This window comes from Nilaparvata lugens, chromosome 9 (assembly GCF_014356525.2).
Source record: "Nilaparvata lugens isolate BPH chromosome 9, ASM1435652v1, whole genome shotgun sequence".
Classification (NCBI taxonomy): Eukaryota; Metazoa; Arthropoda; class Insecta; order Hemiptera; family Delphacidae; genus Nilaparvata; species Nilaparvata lugens.
Window position 1 is genome coordinate 33,679,565 of NC_052512.1, and position 15,358 is coordinate 33,694,922.

General features: G+C 34.5%; 1 protein-coding gene across 1 annotated transcript in view; it reads left to right on the forward strand.

The window, feature by feature from the left end:
• Positions 1-2,254: 2,254 nt before the first annotated feature.
• LOC111043637 overlaps positions 2,255-15,358 on the forward strand; it is a 40,359-nt gene continuing 27,255 nt past the window's right edge. The window contains exons 1-3 of the mRNA XM_039435311.1: positions 2,255-2,307; positions 4,744-5,055; positions 9,485-9,635. Of these exons, the coding sequence (XP_039291245.1) occupies positions 4,748-5,055; positions 9,485-9,635 (459 nt within the window). The 5' untranslated portion in view covers positions 2,255-2,307; positions 4,744-4,747. The remainder of the gene's footprint in view (positions 2,308-4,743; positions 5,056-9,484; positions 9,636-15,358) is intronic.

The window sequence follows — 15,358 nt, forward strand, 5'->3', positions numbered from 1 at the left end:
ATTATTCACTTTATATGTGGCTTGCACCCAACTCGAGCCCCCTGGCACGTTGCCGCTTTTTCCTCTATTACGAAAGCCATGACAAAAATCAGTCGTGAGTTCCTTTTTAATCCAGCCTTCCTATACTGCCAGTTGAAGTGAATCCATTCTGCTCCTCGGGACGGCCTTGTGAAGGTCGGGAGGGCGTTGCCCGGCCTTGAGTGAGTGAGCGACCGAGTGATGTCAGCTTGTGCGTACATCAAGCTATATATAAAAACACATTTCTTATCACTTAATGCAACTTGGAGAGTGATTGAGTGCACTACACGTACTAGCTGCCGAGGAGGCCTATCACAATTGGCGAGCACTGCATACTCCACAGAGGTCACCGCTAACATTATTGATTGTAAGTAAAAATTTTTGTTACATTCTCATATTTTTGTGAAATAACACTAAATTGATTTTTATAATATATATTTAGTGTTACAGTTTGGTTTCATTGTTTTTCCACAGCATTTTCTCACCTCACAACTCGGTCTCATAAGCAGTTGTGCTCTCGTGAAGGAACCTTACCTGCATCGAGAAAATCATAGCCGAGGAGCTAGCTGAACCGAGTCGAGGAGCCTATCCGATTATTTCATTTCGTCAAATCAACACATGTAAGTTCATTTTTACTTAAATTTTCCTCTTCTCCGAGGACAATATTGTTCTCCATGTTAGATCCTTCAACAAGGAAGTAAGAGGAGCTCATTTTTCAAACATGAATCTTATCTTGACAGTGTTTTCTATCATCAATGAGACATTTTAATATTTAACCAACCAGAAAGATGCATTTCATTTATTTACAATATTGCACACATACTTGATTTTGATCTTTCTTTGTCAATCTTGTTCTAAGCCTGTTTCATCTGAAGAATCTCGTAAAAAATTCCAGATAAGTTTATTTAATTGTTCTTTTGTTAAATGAGCATTGTTTTCTATTATAACCTTCTTAATTCTATTGATAGACTGTGTAATTATTGCCAGACTACAGTCCAAAACTTCTTTTCATCCCAATTTCATAAAATAAATTGTCCAAATAAAGGTTATGCACATGCGACTTTTCAATTCTTCACTAATTTCCACGTTGAAACAGAATACAAACACATGAAACAATTGATTTTGAATTTAGAAAGATTAAGATCCGAATTGACAAAAAACAAAATTCATTCTACTTAGCACTAAAAACTGTAAAATAAATATTAATTACTGTATTGTTCCTCATAAAACTAATGAATAAAGCCGATTAAGATCAATTAAAAAATGATAATCAATTAAGGTTCACCAGAGAGTTATGCAAAACTTTTGTTATAATTAGATTTATGAGAAGCAAACCAGCATAATTAATTTCTCACTATAATCCCTCTCATAAACCACGTACAGGGTATAATCTATAAAGTAAATAAATGAAGATCTTTGATATAATTCAATATATTATGTATATTTTGTAATTCAGTTTAATTAATGAGATACTATACTTACAAAGATTGGGCTATCAATGCGATCGTCACTCACCTATAAAAGAAAGAATGAAATTACAACACAAATAAACATTTTTTTACAAACAGCATTAAAAAATACATAACAATTTTGAATGTTTTTCAAGGCTCATTTTTGTTATTACATTGAATTCTATGCATACCTCTCTGTTTGTGATCATGAGGTTTACCAGCATGTAATTTTCCAGTTTACTCAAAGCTTGTAATTTTTCAATTGTCTGCCTACGATTTTATTTATTTATTCATTTATTTATTCGTTGATATAATTACAAATCATATGAATATGATCGGGTAGAACAACAGGCACAGCCCAAAACTATTCTGTTCCTTTAGATGAAATGTCCGAACATTTTTTCTAAAGGAACAGAATGGTATTCACTTAATTGATTAAAATGTCTATCTATAATGAATTGAACGCACAAATCTGAAGACTTTAACTCAGACTCCACTGATCCATCTCAGTACAGTAGCTTGATGTTGTATCAGCAAAGACAAGATCACTACTAACAGATTAGCTTGCTCTAGCTTATTATTATTATTATGAAAAGCACACTCTAGCGATAATTTATTGTACTTTATAATATATATTTGGTTACAGTTTGGTTACATTGTTTTCACAGCATTTTCTCACCTCACTACTCGGTCTCATAAGCAGTTGTGCTCTCGTGAGGGAATCAATCATACCATAGGCCGCTATCTACACCTGTACCATAGACCGCTATCTACACCTGTACCATAGACCGCTATCTACACCTCTACACTCGAGGAGATTCACGCACCATCAACACATGTAAGTTCATTTTTACTTAAATTTTCCTCTTCTCCGAGGACAATATTGTTCTCCATGTTAGATCCTTCAACAAGGAAGTAAGAGGAGCTCATTTTTCAAACATGAATCTTATCTTGACAGTGTTTTCTATCATCAATGAGACATTTTAATATTTAACCAACCAGAAAGATGCATTTCATTTATTTACAATATTGCACACATACTTGATTTTGATCTTTCTTTGTCAATCTTGTTCTAAGCCTGTTTCATCTGAAGAATCTCGTAAAAAATTCCAGATAAGTTTATTTAATTGTTCTTTTGTTAAATGAGCATTGTTTTCTATTATAACCTTCTTAATTCTATTGATAGACTGTGTAATTATTGCCAGACTACAGTCCAAAACTTCTTTTCATCCCAATTTCATAAAATAAATTGTCCAAATAAAGGTTATGCACATGCGACTTTTCAATTCTTCACTAATTTCCACGTTGAAACAGAATACAAACACATGAAACAATTGATTTTGAATTTAGAAAGATTAAGATCCGAATTGACAAAAAACAAAATTCATTCTACTTAGCACTAAAAACTGTAAAATAAATATTAATTACTGTATTGTTCCTCATAAAACTAATGAATAAAGCCGATTAAGATCAATTAAAAAATGATAATCAATTAAGGTTCACCAGAGAGTTATGCAAAACTTTTGTTATAATTAGATTTATGAGAAGCAAACCAGCATAATTAATTTCTCACTATAATCCCTCTCATAAACCACGTACAGGGTATAATCTATAAAGTAAATAAATGAAGATCTTTGATATAATTCAATATATTATGTATATTTTGTAATTCAGTTTAATTAATGAGATACTATACTTACAAAGATTGGGCTATCAATGCGATCGTCACTCACCTATTATGATGGAATCTAGACCACAAATAAACATTTTTTTACAAACAGCATTAAAAAATACATAACAATTTTGAATGTTTTTCAAGGCTCATTTTTGTTATTACATTGAATTCTATGCATACCTCTCTGTTTGTGATCATGAGGTTTACCAGCATGTAATTTTCCAGTTTACTCAAAGCTTGTAATTTTTCAATTGTCTGCCTACGATTTTATTTATTTATTCATTTATTTATTCGTTGATATAATTACAAATCATATGAATATGATCGGGTAGAACAACAGGCACAGCCCAAAACTATTCTGTTCCTTTAGATGAAATGTCCGAACATTTTTTCTAAAGGAACAGAATGGTATTCACTTAATTGATTAAAATGTCTATCTATAATGAATTGAACGCACAAATCTGAAGACTTTAACTCAGACTCCACTGATCCATCTCAGTACAGTAGCTTGATGTTGTATCAGCAAAGACAAGATCACTACTAACAGATTAGCTTGCTCTAGCTTATTATTATTATTATGAAAAGCACACTCTAGCGATAATTTATTGTACTTTATAATATATATTTGGTTACAGTTTGGTTTCATTGTTTTCACAGCATTTTCTCACCTCTCAACTCGAGGAGTCAAAGGCAGTATCTACACCTGAGAGGAATCAATCATACCATAGGCCGCTATCTACACCTCTACACTCGAGGAGATTCACGCATCATCAACACATGTAAGTACATTTTTACTTCGATTTTATCCTCTGAGGAGGAAAATTGTGCTCCGAGCACAGTTTTTCTCCTCCGAGCACAGTGTTTGTCCTCGGAGGATAAAAAACCTTCTACATTATACTGCATGCTTGTGATTTTTTCGCTTCATCTGTATGATGAGCGTCTTTTGTCTTAGACTCATCAGCATAATATATACAAAACGGTGTATGCATTACTTTTTCAAATGGTTCAACGATAATATATTTACAAAACACACATTGTAGATAGTGATAGTTATGTAAGAAATAACCATTTCTTGCAAAATAGTCTGCTCTATCAGTTAATGGTTTGCAAATGTAACAATGTAGATGGTGTGGAGGTAGTTTTTCAAACCACTCTCCTTGTACAGATAAATCTTCTGGCATATTAGTAAATGATAAATATCTTTCTTCATATAATCGTAGAATATTATTATCGTAATTCTCATCTTCAATTGTTATATTTCCTTTCCTTCTACAATTTGGGCTAAACTTTGCATGTTCGTTGGCTACAACATCATTTTGCTCCCAATCTCCTATACAAACTGAACAAAATACGCAGCGCACAATATCCGGTTCACTTGCGAATACAAAACCGTCTTTCGCCATATTTTCTGCCGACAAATTCTGACTAGTTTTTGTCCATTTTTTATCGAATGTTAATAATCTCAATCTTTCATGTAACATTATCTGTCCTTGTGATAACATCGTGAATGTCAATTCACAACTGATTGTGAATTACATTCCTTTACACATACTATTAATTGCCTATGCCATCCTGATCATTATTCTTTTGTTTTTTCAGTATCATGCCGAGGGAACGCAGACTTCGTGGGATCAATTCAAGCGCAGTTCGCCATCGCATCAGTTTTGAGGACGAGGATATTGACATTGAGAGTGTGCTTGAGAGGACGAAAACTCGAGTGTTCGAGATAATTAGGGAGCATGCGGCACGGTATGATGCAAATGTTAAGTGGTACATAGTGCTTAACGTTTTATTGTATAAATTAGTGGTGCTGGATGACAAGGTTGATGAGTCTGTTTCATCTCTAATAAATCTACATAGTTACTCCAACATAGCGCTGAACGTGCTTGAGAACTATGAAGATTTTAATGAGCATTTTTTCTTGGCTGTGAGAAAAATCCTCTCATCTTTCGAAAATTTCGTAAGACATGGGTCTGGATGGGTGTTGAAGAAAATTGAATCACTGGATGTAAATGTAATCAAATATAATCCTATATACACATCCAGTTTCATTCAAACACCCCAGTTTTTGAAAAACAAAAAATGTATTATAAATGTCAAAAATCTTTCTGACGAAAAATGTTTTTTGTGGTCGGTCCTCGCATATTTCCATCAGAAACCAAGGAACTCGGACTTAACTGTAAAGTATTTGAGCAAGTTTGCTCACAGACTCAATATGCGAGGTGTAAATTTCCCGGTGACGACACGCGATATTAAGAAATTCGAAATACTCAATCCGGACATTGCAATTCACGTCATCGCGTATGACAACAAAAAGTTTTTCCCTACCGTACAAGCATTTTCCGCACGCGTAAACACCAAATTAATCTTTTAATGTTGAAAGGCGATGCAGGAAAAACACATTATTGTTTAATCAACACCGCGAACGGGAAAAACGGGCTATCGCGTCTTTTCTCCCACCTTTCAAAATGCAACGGTCAAGTACATGTATGCAATTTCTGTTTTCACCGGTTCACATCAAACAAATCTATAAATGTAGACGGGAAAGCAAATTTGTTGAAACATATGGAACTTTGTTCCAAGTTTGAATCTCAGCGCGTTTCATATCCTAAACGCGGAGAGACAATTAAATTCAAGAAACTAGGCGCGACGTTGAAGAAAAAGTACACTATTTACGCGGATTTAGAAACATACGTTGTGAATATTGATAATGATGATGATGATGATGATGATGATGATGATGATGATGATGATGATGATGATGATGATGATGATGATGATGATGATGATGATGATGATGATGATGATGATGATGATGATGATGATGATGATGATGATGATGATGATGATGATGATGATGATGATGATGATGATGATGATGATGATGATGATGATGATGATGATGATGATGATGATGATGATGATGATGATGATGATGATGATGATGATGATGATGATGATGATGATGATGATGATGATGATGATGATGATGATGATGATGATGATGATGATGATGATGATGATGATGATGATGATGATGATGATGATGATGATGATGATGATGATGATGATGATGATGATGATGATGATGATGATGATGATGATGATGATGATGATGATGATGATGATGATGATGATGATGATGATGATGATGATGATGATGATGATGATGATGATGATGATGATGATGATGATGATGATGATGATGATGATGATGATGATGATGATGATGATGATGATGATGATGATGATGATGATGATGATGATGATGATGATGATGATGATGATGATGATGATGATGATGATGATGATGATGATGATGATGCATTACTTTTTCAAATGGTTCAACGATAATATATTTACAAAACACACATTGTAGATAGTGATAGTTATGTAAGAAATAACCATTTCTTGCAAAATAGTCTGCTCTATCAGTTAATGGTTTGCAAATGTAACAATGTAGATGGTGTGGAGGTAGTTTTTCAAACCACTCTCCTTGTACAGATAAATCTTCTGGCATATTAGTAAATGATAAATATCTTTCTTCATATAATCGTAGAATATTATTATCGTAATTCTCATCTTCAATTGTTATATTTCCTTTCCTTCTACAATTTGGGCTAAACTTTGCATGTTCGTTGGCTACAACATCATTTTGCTCCCAATCTCCTATACAAACTGAACAAAATACGCAGCGCACAATATCCGGTTCACTTGCGAATACAAAACCGTCTTTCGCCATATTTTCTGCCGACAAATTCTGACTAGTTTTTGTCCATTTTTTATCGAATGTTAATAATCTCAATCTTTCATGTAACATTATCTGTCCTTGTGATAACATCGTGAATGTCAATTCACAACTGATTGTGAATTACATTCCTTTACACATACTATTGCCTATGCCATCCTGATCATTATTCTTTTGTTTTTTCAGTATCATGCCGAGGGAACGCAGACTTCGTGGGATCAATTCAAGCGCAGTTCGCCATCGCATCAGTTTTGAGGACGAGGATATTGACATTGAGAGTGTGCTTGAGAGGACGAAAACTCGAGTGTTCGAGATAATTAGGGAGCATGCGGCACGGTATGATGCAAATGTTAAGTGGTACATAGTGCTTAACGTTTTATTGTATAAATTAGTGGTGCTGGATGACAAGGTTGATGAGTCTGTTTCATCTCTAATAAATCTACATAGTTACTCCAACATAGCGCTAAACGTGCTTGAGAACTATGAAGATTTTAATGAGCATTTTTTCTTGGCTGTGAGAAAAATCATCATGTCTTTCGAAAATTTCGTAAGACATGGGTCTGGATGGGTGTTGAAGAAAATTGAATCACTGGATGTAAATGTAATCAAATATAATCCTATATACACATCCAGTTTCATTCAAACACCCCAGTTTTTGAAAAACAAAAAATGTATTATAAATGTCAAAAATCTTTCTGACGAAAAATGTTTTTTGTGGTCGGTCCTCGCATATTTCCATCAGAAACCAAGGAACTCGGACTTGACTGTAAAGTATTTGAGCAAGTTTGCTCACAGACTCAATATGCGAGGTGTAAATTTCCCGGTGACGACACGCGATATTAAGAAATTCGAAATACTCAATCCGGACATTGCAATTCACGTCATCGCGTATGACAACAAAAAGTTTTTCCCCTACCGTACAAGCATTTTCCGCACGCGTAAACACCAAATTAATCTTTTAATGTTGAAAGGCGATGCAGGAAAAACACATTATTGTTTAGTAAATACCGCGAACGGGAAAAACGGGCTATCGCGTCTTCTCTCCCACCTTTCAAAATGCCACGGTCAAGTACATGTTTGCAATTTCTGTTTTCACCGGTTCACATCAAACAAATCTATAAATGTAGACGGGAAAGCAAATTTGTTGAAACATATGGAACTTTGTTCCAAGTTTGAATCTCAGCGCGTTTCATATCCTAAACGCGGAGAGACAATTAAATTCAAGAAACTAGGCGCGACGTTGAAGAAAAAGTACACTATTTACGCGGATTTAGAAACATACGTTGTGAATATTGATAATGATGATGATGATGATTCCGATTCCGATGAAATTACTCGTAGTTACACCAAGAAAACGGCGCGGCATATTCCTTGCGGGTATTGTTTCGTTGTTATAGATGTAAACGGAGAAATCGCCTACGGACCTGTACTCCATAGATCGAGTAGTTTAGACGAAAAAATCATGGAGAAATTTCTTCAGGAAATTACAGATCTTGGCGAAATTTTGTATGAGGATATGAAACGTGAAATTCCGATGCAACATTTGTCCGAAAGTGAAGAGCGCGAATTTCAAAATTCAGTAAACTGCGGGCTTTGTGCTGAACCGTTCTCAGAAACCGATATTAAATGTCGTCACCACGCGCACGAAACCGGTAATTACCTATGTGCAGCACATGTTTCTTGCAATTTAACAGCGCGTACTCCAGATTACATTTCGTGTTATTTCCATAATTTCTCCGGTTTTGATTCGCATTTTATTCTGAAAGCGCTCGGTAAATGTAAAAAAGAAATTTCCTGCATCGCAAATACGTCAGAAAGATTTTTGACACTTTCAGTAGGCAAAATTAAATTTCTAGATTCCTACAAGTTTATGTCTGAATCCTTGGAAGTATTGGTGCGTAATTTGGTAGAAAGTACAGACATGGAAAAGAAGTTCGAAAGATTATTTTCGGTGTTTCATGATCCACCTCGCGAACACAGACAGCTCTTGTTGAAAAAAGGAGTATATCCCTACTCGTACATGAGCTGTCCCGAAAAATTCGCGGAAACATCGCTCCCTCCCATTGAATGTTTTCATAACGACTTAACTGATACACCTCTGTCTCGCGAAGAATATGAGCATGCGCAAAGAGTGTTCTCAACATTCAAGCTGAAAAATCTGGGTGAATATCACGATTTTTATTTATGTTTGGACGTAATGCTATTAGCAACAGTATTTGAATCCATGAGGTCTACGCTTTTTAGCTCATACGGCCTCGATGTGACCCATTTTCTTTCCCTCGCGGACTTCACCTGGAATTGCATGTTGAAGTACACTAAAGTCGAATTGCAATTACTTACAGATCCGGACATGCATCTCATGTTCGAAGCGGGAATGAGAGGCGGGGTCTCATTTATCGGTAAACGTTATTGTGAGGCGAATAATAAACATCTACCTGAGACATACGATCCCTCAAAACCGTCTAATTATCTCCTTTACGTGGATGCTAATTCTCTTTACGCGGATGCTATGAGCAGACCCCTCCCTTTTGGGAATTTCAAATTCCTCACAGAGGAAGAAATTTCCAAACTTGATTTCGCGAATTTGGACAGCAATTCAGGAACTGGTTACATAATTGAATGCGATCTCGAGTACCCGAAAGATTTACACGATAAACATGCCAGCTTCCCTCTCGCGCCGCTACACTTAACTCCCCCGCGGGAATTGCTGTCCGAGTATCAGACAAATGAGAACGGTCAGGGAGTGACCAGAAAACTCATGAACACACTTTTTAACCGTGAAAAGTACATTGTACACTATGTCAATTTAAAACTCTACCTTCAGCTCGGTTTGAAATTATTGAAAGTGCATCGCGTCATTAGTTTTTCCCAATCTCCCTGGCTGAAAAGCTACATCGACTTCAATATCCGGAATAGACAGAACGCGAAAAATAAATTTGAAATATCCTTCTTTAAGGCCTGTTGCAATCTTTGTTTTGGTAAGACTATACAATCAGTTCGGAAACACATTAATGTTAAAATTATTACAGACGAAAAACGATTAGACAAGTACATTTCAAATCCGTTATGCAAACGCTGGCAAATAATTAGTCCGGACGTGATCGCGGTTTTCTCTCGCAAGTTGGAACTTAAAATGAACAAACCTGTCTATTCCGGCTTCAGTGTACTGGAGTTGAGTAAATTCCATATGTACGAATTCTTTTATTGCAAATTACAAAAAATCGTACCCTGGAACCGCGTAGAACTCTGTATGACCGACACCGACAGTTTTCTTCTAAACCTAAAAGTCGAAGATGTGTATCAGTTGATCAAAGATAATTTGACCCTTTTCGATACTTCTAACTATCCACCTGCCCACCCTTGCTTTTCCATGGAAAGAAATAAAGTTGTAGGTAAGTTTAAGGATGAAACGGGCTCAAGGCCGATCTCTAAATTTATAGGTCTTAGATCGAAACTTTACAGCTTTTTAGTTGGTAATGAGAATGATGACGAGGTTGTAAATAAATGCGTAGCAAAAGGAGTAAAGTCATCGGTTAAATGTAGAAAACTTAATTTTAATTTGTATAAGAAATCATTGTTTGAACGTAGTGTACATGTAGAAAAATTTAGTATGTTAAGATCCTATAACCATAGTATGTTTCAGGTCGAATGTGCAAAAATTTGTTTGAGTCCTTATGACGATAAAAGATACATTGCAGAAGATGGTCTGAATACTCTCCCTTTCGGTCATTATAGTCTCAACACTTCAACTGATTGATCAGTATGTGTCGTGACAATCATCCAACACCACTAATTTGATTTGTCTGTTGTAAATATCATGAATATTATTAGATCTAAGCTAGCTTTAGAGCTTCATAGCGTGCCGCGTGTGAACTATCCCACTCGCAAGTATGAACTGAAAAGTGAAAAAGATCTCCTTCAAGCAGACCTTATTGAAATGATAAGTTTATCACGTTTTAATAAGGGTTATAAATATATCTTAGTTGTTATTAATTGTTTTACAAAATTTGCATATTGTGTACCATTAAAAGACAAGACAAGTCAATCTGTATTTAACGCTCTCCAACCAATTATTTCTAAAAATAAGGGCATTAAGCTGTTCCAAACAGATCAGGGAACAGAATTCTTCAATTCAAAAGTTAAAGCATTATTAGATAAATATAGTATTAAACATTACCATGTTTTTACCGATAAGAAAGCCTCCATAGTTGAAAGGTTTAATAGAACACTTAAAGCAAAAATTTATAGATATTTAACTGAGCACGGAACAAAAAACTGGTTAACCAATCTAGACAGTTTAGTTAAAAATTATAATGCTACAGTGCACAGTTCAATTAGAATGAAACCTAAAGATGTGGGGAAAAAAGATCGTACACATGTTTTATCGTCATTGAATTCTGCATTCAATAGACGATATAAATTGAAAAATTCAAAACCAAAATTTAAGCTAGGCGATATCGTGCGAATCTCGAAGAAACGATTATTTTTCGATAAATCTTATAACATAAACTGGAGCGCAGAGTATTTTGTGATTCATTCTATATTTCCTTCCAAACCTATAACCTACTCACTGAGAGATCTAAACGGTGAAGTAATTAGTGGTCGGTTTTATGCAGAAGAAATTAAAAAAACGCAATTAAACGAAACGGAGAGACAAGTGTATTTGATTGAAAAAATATTAAAACGTGATAAAAAAGGATTGTTAGTGAAATGGATTGGATTTTCTAAACCTAGCTATATTAGTAAAGATCAATTATTAGATGAAAAATAGTTTTGTAAATAACATGTACATTTATTGTAAATACATTCCATTTATTGTAAATATCATGATGTACATTTGTTGAAAATATATTAGAAGTATTATTTGACATTGGTTCTCATTTCGTAATATAAGAATCCATAATCTGTCTGATGATGTGGAGAGGAGGTGGAGAGTGTTGCTCTGCATTCCAATCTCTGGGAAACGCCTCTCTCACACATGTAGCGTCATCATGACCTCGGTCATTGTTCTAAATATTCAGTGGCTTATCAGATCACGTACTGTACGTTTGTAATCATGAGCCAATTACCAATTGTTAACTTTGATACCTTAATTACAAATAAAGAAAAGCCTGCATTTTGTAAAAATGGGAATCTGCTACCTCACAATGCGCGAATGTTAATAATTTCTCCTAGTGCTGGAGGAAAAACAAATCTCTTATTTAATTTAGTATTTGCTGAAAATGGTTTAAAATTTAAGCACATTTACTTATTTAGTAAAAGTTTATATCAACCAAAATATGTCTTTTTAAAACAGGTATTTGCAGGTTTGAAAAATATCGGATTTCACATGAAAGATGATGTGAGCCAAATTCCCCATCCAAACCGAATCCCTGAATATAGCTTGGTAATTTTTGATGACTTGCAACTGAGTAATGTGCCACAGATTAGAGAATATTTTACAATGGGTCGTCATCGTAATATTGATACTGCATATTTAATTCAGAGTTATGGTGCCACACAGAAACATTTCACTAGAGATAACGCAAATATGATTATTATTTTTAAGATGGATTTATTGAGTCTCAAATTAATTCACAGAGATCATGTTGGAGGAGATATGTCTTATAAAGATTTCAGTAAACTTTGTCTAACTCGCGGATTACTCGAATTATTATTCAAAGCGAGACCAAACAGAAATCTTTATAATAATGATGACCTTGACAAGTACAAACGTATCTTATTACTTACTGGCGTACATTTAGATCGAAGAGGCTATGTTAAACGTAATCATGGAATTAAATCGCAATTGATTCAGAAATTATTTCCCAGTAAAAAACTTGTTAAAAAGAAGGGACAAGGTTTGTTGAATTTTGCAAAAAATATTTCTCATGAAAGAAATTACCAATACTTTGATAGTTTTGATGAACTAGTGGAAAGATTAAATTTACTCTATTCCTCAAAAGCTTCTGGGAATTCTGCTCATGATGTTGAGATTTCATCTATACTAGAAGAGCTCAGAGAAGCAAAACTAATTATTTAGTGTCACGATGACCTTGCATCGATTCGGACGGATTGAAACACCTACTGCTACCGCTTCAACTGCTGAGGTTTCCTGTAATATTGATGTCATAACACAGACTATAATTGATTCAATAAATCAGCAGGGAATCAGTGAAGCTGTTAAAAGTTCATTACAGAATTTTAGTGCAAATATTGATAAAGTTATCATAGAGAGAACACAAACTCTACAGAGTGCATTAGGAGAAGTGAAAAATTTATCAGATACCTTTTCAACCCAGTTGGTTAGTATTGACAAAAATAAGGTTGATAAATCTTATTTGGACGAAAAATTGAAAGCCATTTCTGATAAAATTAAAAATTTAGAGATCTTGGACAGAAACTATCTTAACACTAAACTGAAACAGCTTAGTACAGAAATTTTTACTAAAGTAAATGAAACACAACCGTCAGTAATTGATAATAAATATTTAGATACTGTTTTGGAGAAATTGACTAGTAAAAATATAACTAAGGAAGAATTTGAAAAAAGATTATCTGGAATGGCAGACGCAATAAAAGCTACTATTTTTGATGGGATTAAACAATTCGTTACAAAGGATGCTGTTAATGGTCTGATTAAACAAATTACTGAGCAATATGCACAAAAAACTGATTTAAAAGATTTTATTAAGAAAGATGAATTGGATCTTGCTGTTAAAAAGGTTAATGATGAACTAACAACCTTGATTACAAATTCTGAAAAAGATACTGTGATGAGACTGCAATGTTCACCCGCTTTTATAGATTATTTAAAATTATTCATTCACAAAATGGCCTACGATATTGTAAGGAATTACGCAAAAGTTAGTTTTAATATGAATTGGATAGAAGCTAAACAACATAATTTGACTGAGGAACAGGTGGGAGATTTGATTACATCGAAAATGGGTCTTGGTCAATATGCTGGGTTTGTATTAGCCCCAAAAGAAAATCTATAACGAGCGGTAAGCATTGTAAGCATAGCTGGCGAGGGAAAGCAGCAACGCGCGAGGAGGCCCGAATTGGGTGCATACCAGTCTGCTACTTGTCTAAAACACATAGGAGCGCATCACCATTTCTCTCTATAACCTTGGCACGAGCGATGGATTTCACTACGTAACATCACATTAGATAAGGAAAGTATAGCACGCGTCGAATTGCAGCAACAGAAGGTGTCATTTGCTTTGAAACGTTCGAACTGATAAGATGAGTGCTTATTTCGATTGCACAAGCTTTAATGAATTTTCAATTGATGCAGACCCGCAAGCAAATTGGGGTTTTGACCATTTGGCTTACGATTGGTTTACTGTAACCAATGTCACATTTCCTGATAGTGGTGAAATTTGCATACACATAATTGATAGTGAAGGAGACTTTAAAGAGGTTATCAACTTGCCCAATGAGTATTCTCTAGTCTTAAACAAGCATAAACTTAAAAGTTTTCTTTCACGCTCGTGGGAACTTAATGTCAGTGGAAATCGAATTTTCCTAAGAGAACTGCACCGATATTGATGATGTTGATTTGAGCACACCAAGTGATATAGGTCTGAGAATATCTATAAATATTTTTGGAATGCTTGTTCGTACTAAATTTACTATAGATATTCTCGGAGAGCACACTTAAAAAGCAACGCCTGCGGTTTGTACAGCACATAGAAAATTTCAATATAAATTTGTGAAATTTTTCTTAACTGTCGGGTGGAAAGCAAACCAATCACTTTAATTTGACAGTAGAAATATGGATTCACTTTAATTTGACAGTAGAAATATGGATTCACTTTAATTTGACAGTAGAAATATGGATTCACTTTAATTTGACAGTAGAAATATGGATTCACTTTAATCTGTCAGTAGAAATATGGATTCACTTTAATTTGACAGTAGAAATATGGATTCACTTTAATTTGACAGTAGAAATATGGATTCACTTTAATTTGACAGTAGAAATATGGATTCACTTTAATTTGACAGTAGAAATATGGTTATCTATATGTTTATCTATGTCCAACGGATCTCGAAAATGGCTCTAACGATTTTGACGAAATTTGGAACATAGTGGGCTTAAGATATAAAAATTCGATTGAACTAGGTCTCATCCATGGGAGAGCTCTCTGAAAGACAAGAAAAGGATAATAATTATTCATCCTTTGAAAAACAAATGATAATTTCGTCGTCTGTCGATAATAGAAGATGTGAGTACCTGATTCAGAGAGACAGAATTATTTTCAGCTGTTAAATCAATCAGCTTATCTCACGAGAAATATTATCTAGAAATTTTAATCGACTTGATCAGAATAATTTGATTTGTTGACATGACATGGTATATAATTCTAAAATATCGGGGACCGAGCTTCGCTCCGGACAGAAGCATAAAACAATTATTACGAAAGAAGAAACTATAATAACATTATTACAGAAATGTTCTATCTAATCACAGTAAAATGA